The sequence below is a fragment of the Haemorhous mexicanus genome, chromosome 5 (assembly GCF_027477595.1).
Source record: "Haemorhous mexicanus isolate bHaeMex1 chromosome 5, bHaeMex1.pri, whole genome shotgun sequence".
NCBI classification, from domain to species: Eukaryota; Metazoa; Chordata; class Aves; order Passeriformes; family Fringillidae; genus Haemorhous; species Haemorhous mexicanus.
This window is the reverse complement of record NC_082345.1, coordinates 40,771,138-40,786,535: the sequence shown is the minus strand read 5'-3', so window position 1 is coordinate 40,786,535 and position 15,398 is coordinate 40,771,138. Positions and strand designations below refer to the sequence as shown.

The 15,398-nt window shown below is 38.5% G+C and overlaps 1 protein-coding gene across 1 annotated transcript in view; it reads right to left on the bottom strand.

Moving 5' to 3' along the window:
- Nucleotides 1-15,398, bottom strand: part of PTPRR (protein tyrosine phosphatase receptor type R) — a 138,999-nt gene that overhangs the window by 114,173 nt on the left and 9,428 nt on the right. The window contains exon 2 of the mRNA XM_059846920.1: nucleotides 10,450-10,754. Within this exon, the coding sequence (XP_059702903.1) occupies nucleotides 10,450-10,754 (305 nt within the window). The remainder of the gene's footprint in view (nucleotides 1-10,449; nucleotides 10,755-15,398) is intronic.

The following is a 15,398-nucleotide window of genomic DNA, read 5'->3' as shown; positions in this document are numbered from 1 at the left end:
GTGATCCTTACTTCCCTGAGTGTGTTTTCGAAAAGAAAACAAGATTACTGGTACAGTTAGTACCAGCAAAAAGATAACCTTTATTCACACACAGAATCACACACAGAATGACTAGGCTAGAAGAGAATTTCAAGATCATTGAGTCCAAGCCAGCCCTAACACCTCAACTAGATCATGGGTGTCACATCCAGTCTTTTTTTAAACACACCCAGGGACGGTGACTCCACCACCTCCCTGAGCAGACAGTTCCAGTACTTTATCACCCTTTCTGTAAAAAACTTTTTCCTAATACCCAACCTATATTTTCCCTGGTGCAGTTTAAGAGTGTGTCCTCTGGTTCTGTCAGTTGATGCCTGGAGAAAGAGACCGACCTCCCTGACTACAGCCTCCTTTCAGGGAGTTGGAGAGAGTGATAAGGTCACCTTTGAGTCTCCTTTTCTCCAGCTACCTCAGTTGTTCCTCACAGGGCTTGCATTCCAAGCCCCTCACCAGCCTTGCTGCCCTCCTCTGGATACACTCAAGGTACTTTTGAAAGCACCAGGCAAAAAAATTAAATTCAATTCCACCAGTGACTTTAAGTAAATTTAGTTTAGCATATTTTAAATGAAAAAATTTCATTGACATTGATTTCTATGTTACAGTTTATTAACAATGACTATTCCCAAGGAGAACATGTGATCTCAGCCAAATTTGTACAAAGCAGACGTTCCACTATTATTCTCCAACAGCTAAAAAAGGTTCAAATGTAAATCTGTTACAGTTCCTGTTTAAATAAACATTGACATAACATATGCAGTCAACCACCTTTCCACACTACAAAACACTACTATTTTAGCAGTCTTGATATATAGCAGTCTTGATATATACCCCCGACACTCTTCATGATGCATCTATCCTATTCTCAATTTAAAGCACTGTAACCACTAAAAGTATTTTCCACCAGTTTATTGTAGTGCAGAGACATGAAAGAATTAGCTCCATTACAAATCCTCAGTCATGGCTGACCTTCACAGGAAGGACGGTGAACACCACTTTAATGCTTTCAGCAACAAGACAAAAGACAGAAGAATTTGTACCTCTCTGCTTAATTCCCTGGACTATTCCCCTTTCCATGAACCAGTCTGATATTGAGGCGACTGAAAAAACCTCATTCATCAGAGGGCTATGCTATCACATTTAAACCCCAGTATCATCTGAGCCAGTGCATTTAATTTCAGAATCCAATATTTCTTCTTTACAAAAAAGATGCCAAAGTGCAGAAATGCTAGACCTAGGAAGCATTTTAAAAAGTAAATTCAGATGATCATCTTCTGCTCCAAAATATTGTTTGGCTGACTCAAATATTGTTTGGCTTATTCAAAAATTTAAAACTGTTTTAAAGTATCACATATTAATGTCATGATGATAGAAAAAGAATGTGGTTTTTTAATTATTTTTCAAAAGCAGTTTTTAGAAGGCTTAATATTTAATGGGTTACACATAGGAACACATTATGAACCATCTATTAAAGAACTTTATAGAAGCTGTCACTTTTCCTAACAACAAAGTCAGAAGGATTATTCCAGAGGCTGAACTGCCAGATCCAACCAAACATTGACTGATAAGGAAACACATGCTGTCTTGCTGTCTTTTATCTGAGCGCCCTTTATCTGCCTTTTAAATGTTTCTCTAGGGGACTTGGGCTTTCACAAAAATAGTTCTCTGAGGGTGCTAAAAGAATTTTTAAGTGCTTCTGGATTCTTTATTCCTGAACATTATCAACACAATGCATACATTTATTGTGGGTAGTAGTCACCAATTTTCTGTTGGTGGGTCTCATGATCCCAATAGTGCCATCTAGCTTATTTATGATTTTGAACATAAAGCATGTGTGATTCTAGAGATGGCACCTGTGACTCTGCATGCCAGGAAACTTTCCCTTTCCTTAGTCTAATTTAGACAGTAATAGGTTTCCACTCACTTGTAGGAGGAAAAGAGGACATTGATAGAGGTAGAGCAACCTCCTGAACTTCTGAAGTACAAGCCTGTCTGTACTGTTCTAGGTAATGAAGTCAGTGCAATTTCAACCACTGAGGAGTCCTCTGAACTCAAATGCCAAAACAACAAAAGTGCAGTTTGGACACTGTCATAAAAAAGCCAAAGACTTTCCACTATTGTCTAAATCTCTGTGTCTTCTGGAAGCCAGTACAGCATAGCACAGAAACAGTATAGAAGCCTTTTTCACTCAGAGGAATAAATGGGGCCATGTAAGAAACAAGGTTGGGGGGTGGGAAATCTTGGGGGGCTTTGTTGTGTGTTTGGGGGAGAAGGGGTTGCCTCTCTTGGAGACCAAATCAAAACACATACAAGACACTTGTACTGGATCAGCCCAAGAACAACACTGATCTGAATTTTCAGTTACTTAAACAAGGTGATTTGGGTCAAACAAATAATTTTATCTGAGAGTATGAGAAAAGTGGTGCTCTCTATCCCTTAGCTCAGCTCATGTGAAATGAGAAAACACTCAAATTCAGTTTTCTCCCCCCACCTCCTTTAGAACAAGGCTTTGAGCCAGGTCTCCTACACTTGGGTATACAGCTTAAGTAACACTGAATATCTTTGCTTTCGCTGCAATTGTATCTGAATTTAATTTTATAGAAATGCTTAAAAATTTTTAAATTATCAATTAATAAGGATTTTTCCTAGAAAAATTCAAAATTCACATATTTGAAGCATGGGGTAACATAAGCAGATTCTGTTCTGCTACACACAGGTACTTAATTTATAGCTGGGATTGGCCAGTAACATGAATATACAGTTGAAAGAAATATGGAACAGCTGATACTTCCTTCAGAGAAACTGCCCAAGGCTAACTGTCAATGAAACTTTAGGCTTTAGCTTAAAAATATATAACATGCCTGCTCCTGAAATCCTGTTTTCATTTAAACAGTTCAGCTTATGAAAAAAAAAATTAAATGACTTCAAGAAACATCTTCTCTTCACTAAAAATGCAGGAAGAGGAATGCTGTGACTGAAGAGGATATGGGCAATTTGTGAAAGATATGACCAGCTTTTCTGCAAGTGTAACATCCCACTGAATGTTACAAAAGCACCTCCAAAGTTGTCATCAGTAAGTTAATCAATCAAAGCACTAGGTTGCTGAATATCCTATGAACATTCTTTTAACATTTTGCAAATCAGATGAAAAAAGTGCCTTAAGGAGGTTTTAGTGCATGTTACAACCAACCTAATGCAATCATTCCTGTTTTCCAAAAAGACTGACAGCAAACACAATACCATGCTAATGGTTCAGTATGCAATTATCCCTGCTGAAGTGCACAGAGGGAAGCAGAAAGCAAATGAGGCCAACTAATGCAGACTCTCTAGATTTCTTTGTGCAAACAAAATCCAGAATGACAGAGCTGCAGGCCATTAGGTCTGTTTGCAGGGCTTGGTGCAGATATGTTAAGTCAAGTATAATAACTTAAGGAGTAATGGCAAGCATCAATCTCTTACTAGAAGGTGGATTTGAGTCTAGAAGCCAAATACTGTGAAGACCTGGTATTTGGGGTCACAGTGTAAAATGTAAAAAGACACAACAGTGATTAGAACAATCACACTAAGTGTATTGACTGATACTGCCCACTCTTGAAATGTGTGACTAACATTTAGAGCTTGTTAACAATTCAGCACTGTAATTATAATATCTTAAAATTTCACTAACAGCATGGCACTTGGGCACTTGTCCTCTGCTATTCCAAGCATTGCACAAATACATGACCTGGAAATGGAGATGGATACAGTTGATACTTCACTACGTTCTAAGATCTTACACCTCAGAAAGCTCCTTTGAGAAGCCACTGCAGAGACATGATTTTCTATTTATGCCTCCTTGGCCTGGGCTAGTGCCAACCCCTTTCTTAGGCCGGCAATAACAGATGTTCAGTGACAAAACATGACATATGACTTTTCGTTACATTTCATAGATAGTTAGCTTGGCTGTTTGCCCCAGCACTGTTTGATTGACCTGTCATTTATGGACTACTTGTTCTCCTCACTCATATTTTTTGCCTTATTTTTAATCCATTGTTTTAGCTTAATATACTTTCTAAAGTATTTTGACCATCTTTTCACAAGGTCTACAGAGGGAGTGAGCTTAGGGTACTCTTACCAGCCAGGAGGAGTAGGATGCAGAGAGCCCTCAGAGTCACAGCACCAGTGTCTATGATCTTCTCACACACACAGGTAAATGTGGGGGGGTTTTGAGTCAGAATTCGACAGACTTGAGGCTGAGAATACTGCCCAGGGTCAGGCACAGTATTCAAAAAAGCAGCTCCTTAGTCACTTTTATTATGGCAATATAGCGCAATTACATCTAGAAATACATAGAACTACATACACATATGTTTACATCTATCCCAGAGAAAATCAGGGCATTACTGTCATGGGTGTGAAGGGATGATAAACCTACCATTTTGAATAACTTTCAAGTTGACCATGGTATAACACATGATGCAAAGCATCAAATCACTTGCCTCAGAAAGTGTACCTCTTCTTTTGTAAGAACAACTACAATACTCTCTCCTTCTCTAGGTCCGAAAGAAAATTACTTTTATTCTGTGGTCTCCTAAAAGTAATCTTAAATTTCTGCCTAATGGATCATGCTTAGCTATCGACACTTTTCACAGACTTCTATGCATATTTATCAGACTGCGACTGTAACATTTCAAGATACCTTTACTGATTGTTCAGCATGGCCTTACTGGGCCACTTAACTGGGTGGATGCTGAGCCAGCAGAGGCTGACATAAGGATTTGAGAGATGGAAGAGGTCCTAACAAAGAGAACTGAAGAAAGGAAGAGACTTCATCTTATGTCAAGACATGGAATTCAGCATCAGGAAAAAGAATAACAAGAGATTCTGGAAAAACAGTCAGTAAAGTGGACAGCTGGGGAAAAAGTGAAAAAACATTATCAGAGCATCTTCTTGTCTTGCAAGGGATTCTCAGTAGGTCATTTACCTTCTGGCATGCAGAAAGATTACACACAACTTAGAGCTGTGACTCAGAAGGCTCTCTCTATCCTACTCCTCTCATTCAGTAAGACTCAGTGACTTAGCCTTGAAAAAGAAGGCATCTTATATTACCAAATTGCCAGTGAGAAAAAGCATCTATTTTTAATTTAAAGTAAAAAATCAATTCCACAAAATTGTGGAAATTCCATAGTGCTCGTTGTTCATGAAAGGAAATCTACATTAAATGTCTTCACAAAAGAGGCAGCCATAGGAAAAACATTTTTTGGACAGAAAACAATTGTAAGCATTTGATGCCTCCACCTTTTTATCAGAATCTTTTCATAGAGTTCTTCTTAAACCAGTCAGCGTAGAGAATTGCAATGCTCGGCAGAAAGGGTATATGGTAGTGTGGCTCCCATTGTTTCACTGGTCTTTTCAAGGAAGAAGCAAGTGGATGTCTTGTGTGCTCCTAGACGACATTTCACATGGAAGCCATGACTTCACAAAGAGTACAAAGAATTAGAAAAATAGACAAAGAATTAGAAAAATAGACAAAGAATTAGAAAAATAGAAAAATAGAAAAGAGGTGTGGGAAGATGAAATAAAATTTAGTAACAAATAATATAGACAAATTCTGGGCTTTGACACTAGAAATTTAACCTGACACATAAGGTTATGGGGAATTAAAGGAGAAATAAACTTATACATCTAAGGCCATGTCATCAAGTGAGGAAAAGATGCATCTTTTCTGAGTATGTAGTATAAAAAAATTAAATAAGAGAATACAGCAGTACTCGTGGGATGAATCTGACATAAGTGTAAAAGCAGTTCTGCTGTGGTTTCACAGCCACATGGCTTTCAGCTACCCAAACCGACCCAGAACAAGCCCACCTACTTGAACTGTGCCCAGATTTGGAAAGGATTTCCACATTATTTCAACATAAAATGTGTTGTTTAAGCTGGGATCAACTCCAGATTAAGATGTCACTAAATGTACATAGCTGCGTGTGTGTATGAGTATATATAAATAGAGAGTCAGTGTGCAGTTGGTGCCTAAGCACCCATTATCATCAATATGAATCTTGGCACTACAGCTATTTGGAATTAGGAAACTCATCCTGAAGCAGATATCAAGGCTGTATTATACTAGGAGATTAAATGCATCTGGTACTGTTCTCAGGCTGTGAGAAAACTGATGTGGAAATGGTCCATGATAATCTCCAGATCAGGACGATCACATCTAGTCTGCATTTTGGATATGGTCTCTAACCTATATTAAGTGCCTAGTAATTCAGAAAGTGTTTAGAAACATGCTAGATATCTTAATAGATACCAGCCCAAATACCTGGTTTCCACATGAATATCTATTACAGGTACATATGTTGTTGTGCTTTATTCTTCCACTGAATCCTCTCTCAAAGTAGTAGCACCTGAAGTTCTCACCTATGCTCTTCAGCATTCTTGAAAGTAAATAGTTCAAATATTGGAGACAAAATAAATGTGATGATATGGGAAAGCTATAGCTTTGAGGTATACAGTCCTACACAAAATGCCATGGAAAAGGCAAAGAAAAGCTATGTGAATCATATGTCCCATTGACATTAACTGAAAGAAACTAATTAAATCAATTCAGTTCAGTAACACTCATGTAAATCAAACAAAAATTAAGAGATGAGCTGAATTTTAGCTACAGTACAGTGCTGTGGAATTTCTAAGCAACAGAAAAAGAAACAGATTTCATGTTTATATAAGAAGGTGTATAGTAAGAGTGAGGTGTGAAAGGGAAAATTTTGCTATATTGAGCAAGTGAATTACCTTTACATTTCTGAAACACTTCACAGTATGCAAGTGAAAAAAGCATCTGATAGCTTGGTCCAATCTTGGTACAATACACTTGTGTGCCTGAGAAAGGCTTTGGACAGACCAAACTACATCAGGTTACAAAGGATGATGCTTTAGCATATCCATGAGGTGATAACTTAGACCTAGTCTGAGCTGTAAGGACTTTACTACAAGTCCTTCTGCTTTTCTCTCAATTTCAGCCCTAATTCTATATATGTTTGTATGTGTTTTGGGGTTTTTTTAATAACTATGTTAGACAATATTTTCTATCATAATTGATTATTCACATTCTGTTCCCACTTTCCATGTACCGTCTGACCTTCGTGGTTCTCATATTCAGAATTGGAAAGACTCGGAATAAACACAAATAAACATTATGAGATCTTGTTCACTGCAGTACTAATACCTTCAATGAGTACATGGTTTCTGAAATGCAAAATAAAAGCTTACAAATAGAAAACTCAAGTATTACAAAAAATTATGTAACTCTGTATGTTACCCAAGCAATTTTCAGATGACTTAGCCTCACATCATCTAGAGAGACAGCTAAACAGAACATATGGGTAAGCACTAAGGCATTTATAGAACAGTCAAAATGCCTCTAAGAGCTCTGAATTGTCCTCACTTCCTTCAATAAACAAGGTGAACTGAACACCAACACACACACACACAAACTAAGGAATTTAATATCAGGTAATGTGATTGCCTTTAATTATATAAAACTCCCTCTCAGAAAATAAACACCTCCTCTTTCTCACTTATGCAAACAAGCACTATACTATCCCCAGTTTCAGTAAAATTACTTCTTAACGTGTTCTTTACTGTTAGAGTCACAAAACATCCCTTTTTGACAAAATACCTGCAGAATTCTTGGCTTCATAGCACTCAGCTGTGCATTGGCAACATTTTCCTTGTCAGATGGAAAATGCAACTTTGTAATAGTTCTGCATCAGGCATCCATTCACCCTACCTTCCCACCTTAATCATTAAGAAAATAGACCTTAAGTCACTGAAATGAGCTTGAATTCAGTTTGCTCTTCTCTGCAAAGCCAACAGAGCATAGATTTATTAAAAAAAAAGTTGCTGGCTTTCACAGTAAATCACAATGTGCCCCAGTGATGTAACTGGATTACAGGAAGCACTAACAGTAGCAACTGCCCTTTCAAGTTGAGCAACCAGCAACATTGCTAAAGGCTGGAATAAAAAGGGTCAGCCAGGGCAAAACAAAAAACACTGACACTTGCCCTATATATTAAAAACCAGAAAGCAGCAACAGGCAGTAAGTGCTATTCTAAACAAAGGGGGAGCAATACATATGCAACTCAAAACAAACCAGCTTCCTTTGGTAATTACATTAACACTGCAATCTACTTCAGGTGACATTCAAGAGAGAGAAACAGAATGTTGAAATACAGAAACCTGGAAAGAGCAGGGCTGTGCTTGGATGATGGCAACCACCCCATTGTGGGACAGCTGCCCTTTTAAAGAAGGCATGTTCAAAATTCTGATGGTGGGATTAGTCCAATGCACTCTCTGACTCACAGCACTTCGGCTTCAAACATACACTTCCCCAAAGGCTTTTTCTGAAAGGATGACATTAGAAACAAACCAAAACCACTGTCCTTCAGCACATCCAGAGACAGCTGAAGATGTTAAGCAATAAACAGCTTTCATGTAATGATTAGCTCATGCTGTTATACTCCCCTTAAAGCACATATGGTTCTCAGCCAGAACAGAAGGCTTCAGAGCAGCAGTTCCATCCTAGAAATGCAGTAGCAAAGCCTCAGACCAAAGTCACTTAATGAGAACTTAATACAGATTTAATGGACCTTTTTTTAATGTGAATTTATCTGCCAATTGAAAATCTGCCTCATTTAGCTTTTAATGCAGGCACAGAGCCAGTCAGCTAAAATCAGGGTAGCCCTAGAATATTTTACAGGATTCTTCCATTGCTAGTTGAGGACCATGGGTCTCCAAAACTGTGCAAAACCCTACTAAAATAACAATTCATAGGTAACAGTGACACCACACCGCAAGAGTCATCTAATGAAAAAAAAAGCAGGGCCATGCCTATTCTGAGTTCCTTGTACTAATAGAAAGGTTTCACCTTGAGCAGAAGTGAAATAATGCTTGCACTGGAGAGAAGGGAGGAGGTACCTTCACTGCAGAGTTGGCCCTGCTGGCTTAGGCTAGATTTGAGGATAGATATATTCAGTTGCTGGGCATCTCCTTCCCTTGATCAATACCATTCAGTATTGGGACTCTGTTTGCAGCTTTCCTGTCCCCAGTAAAGCAAGACTGCCAGTCCCTTATTTTGCTGTGATATGGACACTTCCACATAGCTAGTCCACTAACAATGCTAGCCATCTAAACTCAGATGAGGAAGCCCATGTTCATATGGGATGCAACAAGTCCAGAGCACAGCTTTTTGAGCCTAGTTCCCTGACAGTTCTTTTTATCTGCTAAAACTAATAATGGGCAAATAAAACTACTACACCCCTTTTTTTAACCTTGATTATTCTTTTCATTGTCACTACTCTATTGCATTTGGTGCATTCATGAGGGCAGATCTCTGTAGTACCATACATGGAACTCATATGGGATTCTGAAACACTTGCTGTGCTAACATGCTCTTGTGTTCTGTGCTCTTTTTTCCTTGTTTGTAAAGTCCATTCTCTTTTAATCCCTCATCTTCCTCTGAAACAAGCAATTTACAGATTTCACTTTAATCTTTTTTAGTTCACTCTAATGAGTGCACCAGCCATTATAAGTGGCTCTTCTTCCCTCCAGGAATCAAGGAGAGCTGCCCACACACGGGGGTGAGGAAAGCAGTGTCTGTGCAGAACACATACAGACTGTACTATGCACCCCACCAAGGACAGCTCTCCTGCCAGCAGCCTGCTCCACTGGCACAAAGGGTGAGGATGCAGCAGAGCAGAACCAGTGTATGGTTAAACTGACATGTCCTTCACTGCAGGAGGAAGCACTGCCATCACCCTCTTCAGAATGGGAAAGGTCACACACAGAGTTAACTGACAGTGGAGGGTCCCCAGTCCATATGTCCCAGAAGACGTGCATACACCAACAAAAACAAAGTTCTTACCCTTTGCCAGAAACAGGATTTTTTTTTCCAAACAGCTAAGTAAGCATAATGGTAGATTTACCAGAGGAACAGAAGTGAATGAAACCTTTATATCACCCTTTATATCACAAAATCTCACTGCCTCTGTAGAATAGCTCCCTGAAGTACATTTTCTTGTGACCTATGCAGAATAATTTTAAAGCCTATCCAGTAAAAACTGTGCAAACATCAGTCAATACAAGAGGATCAACAGCATTTGAGGCAAAGGTAAGGTCTTTACCTACAGAGAGGTTATATTCTGCACTGGTTCACCAGATTGTTTGTTAATCAGTGTGATTATATGAATGCAAATTCCAGCAAAGTGAAGAAATTCAAGACAAGTAGTCATTATTTAGATTTAAATGATCAGTCAGGCTATCCAAGTTGCAATCCATCTTTATTCCAATATAGGCATATTTATTCTAAAAAAGAAAAATTTATTCTAAAAAATTTATTCTAAAAAAACCCTCCAAAACCCAGAAAAAGTCACTTACCACAATAATCACATTCGTTGTAGGAATGGGAAGATTCTCCACTTCCAAATCTTGACCAGTCATTGCTAAGAGGTTGAGGGATGGGTCATAAACAGACCTTGGGAAGGCTGATTTAACAATTATTGCAGGGTGCAACTTGCTTATTTTGGTGTGGGAAGAAGAACGGAAATTTTGTTTGGAATCCTTATAGCTGTCTGTATCCAAACTTTTCTCCACACTCTCCACATGGTGATAAATAAACACAGGTTTTCCACTCTTTCGCTGATGAATTGCCAAAAAGTGATCACTGTCTCTGGAAAAGCAGCCTGTAGAAAGAGAAGAGTAAGTTTAGAATGTCTCTTGGCTGTTCTGTAGATGGCACTGGAAATTCAAAGAGATCTTTGTGTTCTGAGAAATTTGGAAAAGTATTTTTGGAATACAAGAATTCACTTAAAATCTTCATTTTCTACAGCAATAGATTAACAAGACTACAGAGTCTATGAAGTATACCACATTCCTAAGCTCATTTTCACAGGGCTTTAAAAATGTTATTTATATTCTCAGCCATGGCTAGATTAAAAAAAATATATACAAATGCAGAACACATGCTGAGCCAAGCATCAGCTTCTGTATTGATACCAACTTCAATCGGAAAACTTATGTAGTCAACTTAGTGACACATTTTATCACCCAGTAATATCAAAGATGAGAATAGCAGTGATCATCTCTTACAAATGGGCACTTGAGGAGAAAAGGTAAAGAACCTGATCAGAGAACCTGATTTAAACACGTGAGAAAATTTGGATGAGTCCATAATCCCAATTCTGCATTCCTTGTTCAGCTGCTTATTAGTCGGAGACCTTTTAGCCCCCTATGCCAACTCTTGTTATGACACAAACTTCACGCAAGGATTGCCTGGCCATCCAACAGAGCATCTGGCTCTCTGCAGAGGAGATACTGGTGTGTGGCCGTACCTTACATACCTTGGTGCTGGGCACAAAGAACTCTCTTAGATTAGGGAACTGGAGACAGGGGACTAAAGCATTGCTAACGAGGAGTTAGAGAGAGTTGGGCCTGTTCAGCCTCAAAAGGAGATGGCTGAGAGGGGACCTCATCAGTGTCCATCAGTATCTGAAGGCAGGGTGTCAAGAGGAGGTTTCCAGGCTCTTGTCAGTGGTGCCCAGCAACAGGACAAGAGGCAATGGGCAGAAACTGAAGCACAGGAAGTTCCACCTGAATATGAGAAAGAACATTTTTACTGTGTGAGTGGCTGAGCCTCGGAAGAGATTGTCCAGAGAGGTTGTGGAGTGTCCCTCACTGGAGATACTCAAGAACAGTATGGATGAAATACGGTGCAAAGTGCTCTCAGATGACCCTGCTTGAGCAGGGAGGTTGGACCATATGATCCTACTGGTCCCTTCCACCCATACCCATTCTGTGATTCTGTAACTATATGGGTTTAACTAATTATGTGTTAGTAAAAAAAAAAGCTATCTTTTGAAAGACAAAATACTTCCTGATGATGCCTTTATAAGAGGAACTAAGACTAAATTTTAATTGGCTTTCTATTTTGTTTTCCTTTTTTTTTTTTCATGAAAAATACTGAATCTTCAGTGCCTTTATACTGAACAGAATATCTACAGTTCAGCTCCCAGTCTGGAAGGCAGTCTATTTGACCAGAAAAATAGGCAAGGATCAGCATCCTCACAGATAAAAAGTAACTGAAGCTGCATTAGTCACCTCCAGAAAAAAACTCTAAGAAACCCAGTGTGGTAGAAAAGAGACTTTATGTTCTGAGAGAAGTGAACCCAGAGAGCTCACTCTGATCAGCCTGGAATTTCCTCTTCAGATGCTGCTGGAGTTAACGGCAATGTTAAATTTGAGAGCTAATTTTAGTTAAAAAAATATTAAATCAATCTTATTTTAATTCTCATAATGAACTATGAAGACCAGCTTAGCATCAACAATATTTCAATTCAGGGTGAACAAGAAATCAATTTGTTCTATTCAAACCGAATTTTTCCTCTGATTTTTTTGCTCCTGTAAGCAAATCAAAATAATCAGTCATTTGCACAGCTCTACCCAGTGCCCTTAGGAGGTTTCAGTGCAGGTAATTACATTCTGTTGACCTAATTTCCTCATGAAATTTCAGTCAGGGAAAACAAGGACAATACCTTATCTGTGCTATAGTATTGCTTTGCATCATTGAGAAATGCATTCTCTGGAATAAGTGGGTCCCTGTCAGTAGGCAGTGAAGCAATTTATAGCATACATGAACAGAAAATCAATAGTAAAAAGACAGAACACAGATCCTCTATTATAAAGTAAAATGCTAAATCTAAGACTACTCTTTCAAATGGCTGAAACAAACACAATCTCCCAGATAACCACTGAGGTCACATGTTTTCAGCTCTTGTCAGGTTTTGATTGGGAAGACATCTGAAAGCAGGAGGAAATAAAAGAGAAACTACAGACTATAGTCTTAAAGACAGCTGAACTTCAAAACTTGTTAAACTTGCTGGGTTCTCATTAAACTTTGTGGGTGTTGGCTTCATTGATAAAATCCTGAGAACCAGTCTTAACTAGCAATTTAGAGAGTTGTGTCAGTGACAAAATAAAAAAAAGGAAGCATCAGCACTTCTCAACATCACCTACTTCTCACAGGCATCTCTTTGTGGTATTTATTTTCATGTCTCCTTCACAGAAAACCAGTATTTCAAAACTGATCACAGATAAGACAAAGGAATGTAACCACCAACACATTTTGTGAGTCTTCTTTGCTTCCTTCATTCCTGCTCCTTTGTTTCTGAGGGTATCAAACCAACTGTGATTCTCCTTGAATTCTTTGCATCGCATTTTCTACCCACTTCAGTATTCCAACTTTCCCTCTTATTTCATTATTTTCACTGAATGAAGCAGGAAAAAATACAATTAACTAGCAGCTTAAATTCTCCCCTGAATATTTTTGATTTAAAAATAGTTAAAGGAACTGCTGAAAAAGCTCATTTGTCCTTGAATCTCAACTTTTTAACAGCAGCATCACCGTTTGCTTCTAAATCCCAGACTTGCTTCCACTAGAATGCTAAATATCACATTAGTAGCACCAGTCCCTGCAGCCAAACAAGGTCCATTGCAGTAGATTTTCAAGATGGACAACAAAATATATCATTTAACCTGTAGTAATAAGAAATTAAAAGTCTAATTACACATTACACTTAATAATCGCACAATTTTTTTTCATCAGCTAAGCACTCAGATGTTCAAATATGTTCCAAGAAAATTACTACACTCAATTTATCTGAGAAGTCCACACAGCCCCCAGTATCTTAAGTAGGTTACAAGCACCCACAGTGTCCCATGTGAGAAACTTCACTAAACTTAGATGACTGTGTATAAGGCCCTAACTGCTACCAGACTTTGGCTCCCAGACTGCCATGGATGCCTCAGCTGACCCTCAGAAATGGCCACCTTTGATACTACAGGGGAACCTAAACACCTAAACTTCCTCTCAATTTGATGAAGTGGAAATATATTCCTTCTCAACCCTCCAGACTTCAGCTCCAAACACAAACAATTGGGCACCAAACAGTCACTTGGAGAATTAAGCAGTTAGAAATACCAGTACTTCTGCTACATAACCCCATCAAATAATTCCACTCTCCAACCCTCAAGGGACAGAAGACTGGGATCCCTATATCAAACTCTATACTTCTACAAAAAAAGAAAATGCTTCTCTGCAGCCACCAGGGAAACTGTCAGAAGCTATGAAGAACTGATTTTGGTGCCTTTTAAGCTTCAGATATTCCAACATACACAAAAATTCAGTAAATACTGAAAAAGGTTTCGAAAAAGGCTCAAAAATGTAATTCCTAGAGGTTTCTCTTCAATAAGCTTAGCAAACTTCATTCAAAATTATGTTCTGATCTTCTCTTCACACTACCCTGTTTGAACTCTACTTCAGAATGTAGAGTTATTTATGACTCACTTGAAATATTCAGTCACTTGAAATATAGTGCTGCTATTATCCATTAACTATAATAATTTTATTCCTTCTCCTAAAATTGTCTCCCCTCAAGTGCATTTACAAAGAATTATAGTTTATTCTGCCTCAGCACTGAGAACAGACTAGATGCTAAATTGTGATTTCATGCTACTTCTTCTATCCAAAAAAATGCTGAGTCTTCACCTATCTCAGAGATAAATGTAGCTATCTTCATGTCAAGGGAAATTTTAATTGTTACGAAGTGAACAATAATTAATGGTTAATTTCAAACCCACTTCAGAACTTCTATGAGCAGCAGGGCTGTTTTGCTCCTAGAAAACAACCAGTCCTTTCTTCATGCAGATCACCTCATGTAATAACCATTCCAGCTTCCTTTAGTAGCAGAAGCGGCACTGTGATTCTCTAGTGATCTGACCTGTTCATTCCACCCTCTGTCCACCCTCTGTCTGCACAATGGAGTGACTAGTCACCACTCTTTACTAGATTTCAGCTCCTGATGAATATTGCTGTTTCTTCCTCTGCTCTTTATATATAGGTTAACTTTTCTTTCCTTGCAGCTCCTCAATGCCATTGCTTATCCCTAGATCTTTTTTAACAAGAAAGCCTGTCTTGATCTTGCTTCCATGTTTATTCTCTGTAAGCCCCTTCTTTAATTTAGCTGCTCCTGTACAACAGTATTCTCTTCCCAGATATTCTCAGATTTAGTTGCATTTCCAATCCCTGGAGCTGTGCTTCTAGAACCTCTACCAAGTATAACACTTCATCTATTAAAGTGCAACAAGAAGCTCCAGGGTGATGTAGAACGCATACCTTATAAATGTGAACATCTTCACTACTTGTACTAGTTCCAGTATTTCTATCATTGCCACCATTTGTCATCCTCCTGAAAGGAAAATTGAACTGATCCCTAGGAAATTCCCTGTTCTGCAGAATACAGCTGTTCTGCTTAATAGTTCAAAATATGTGT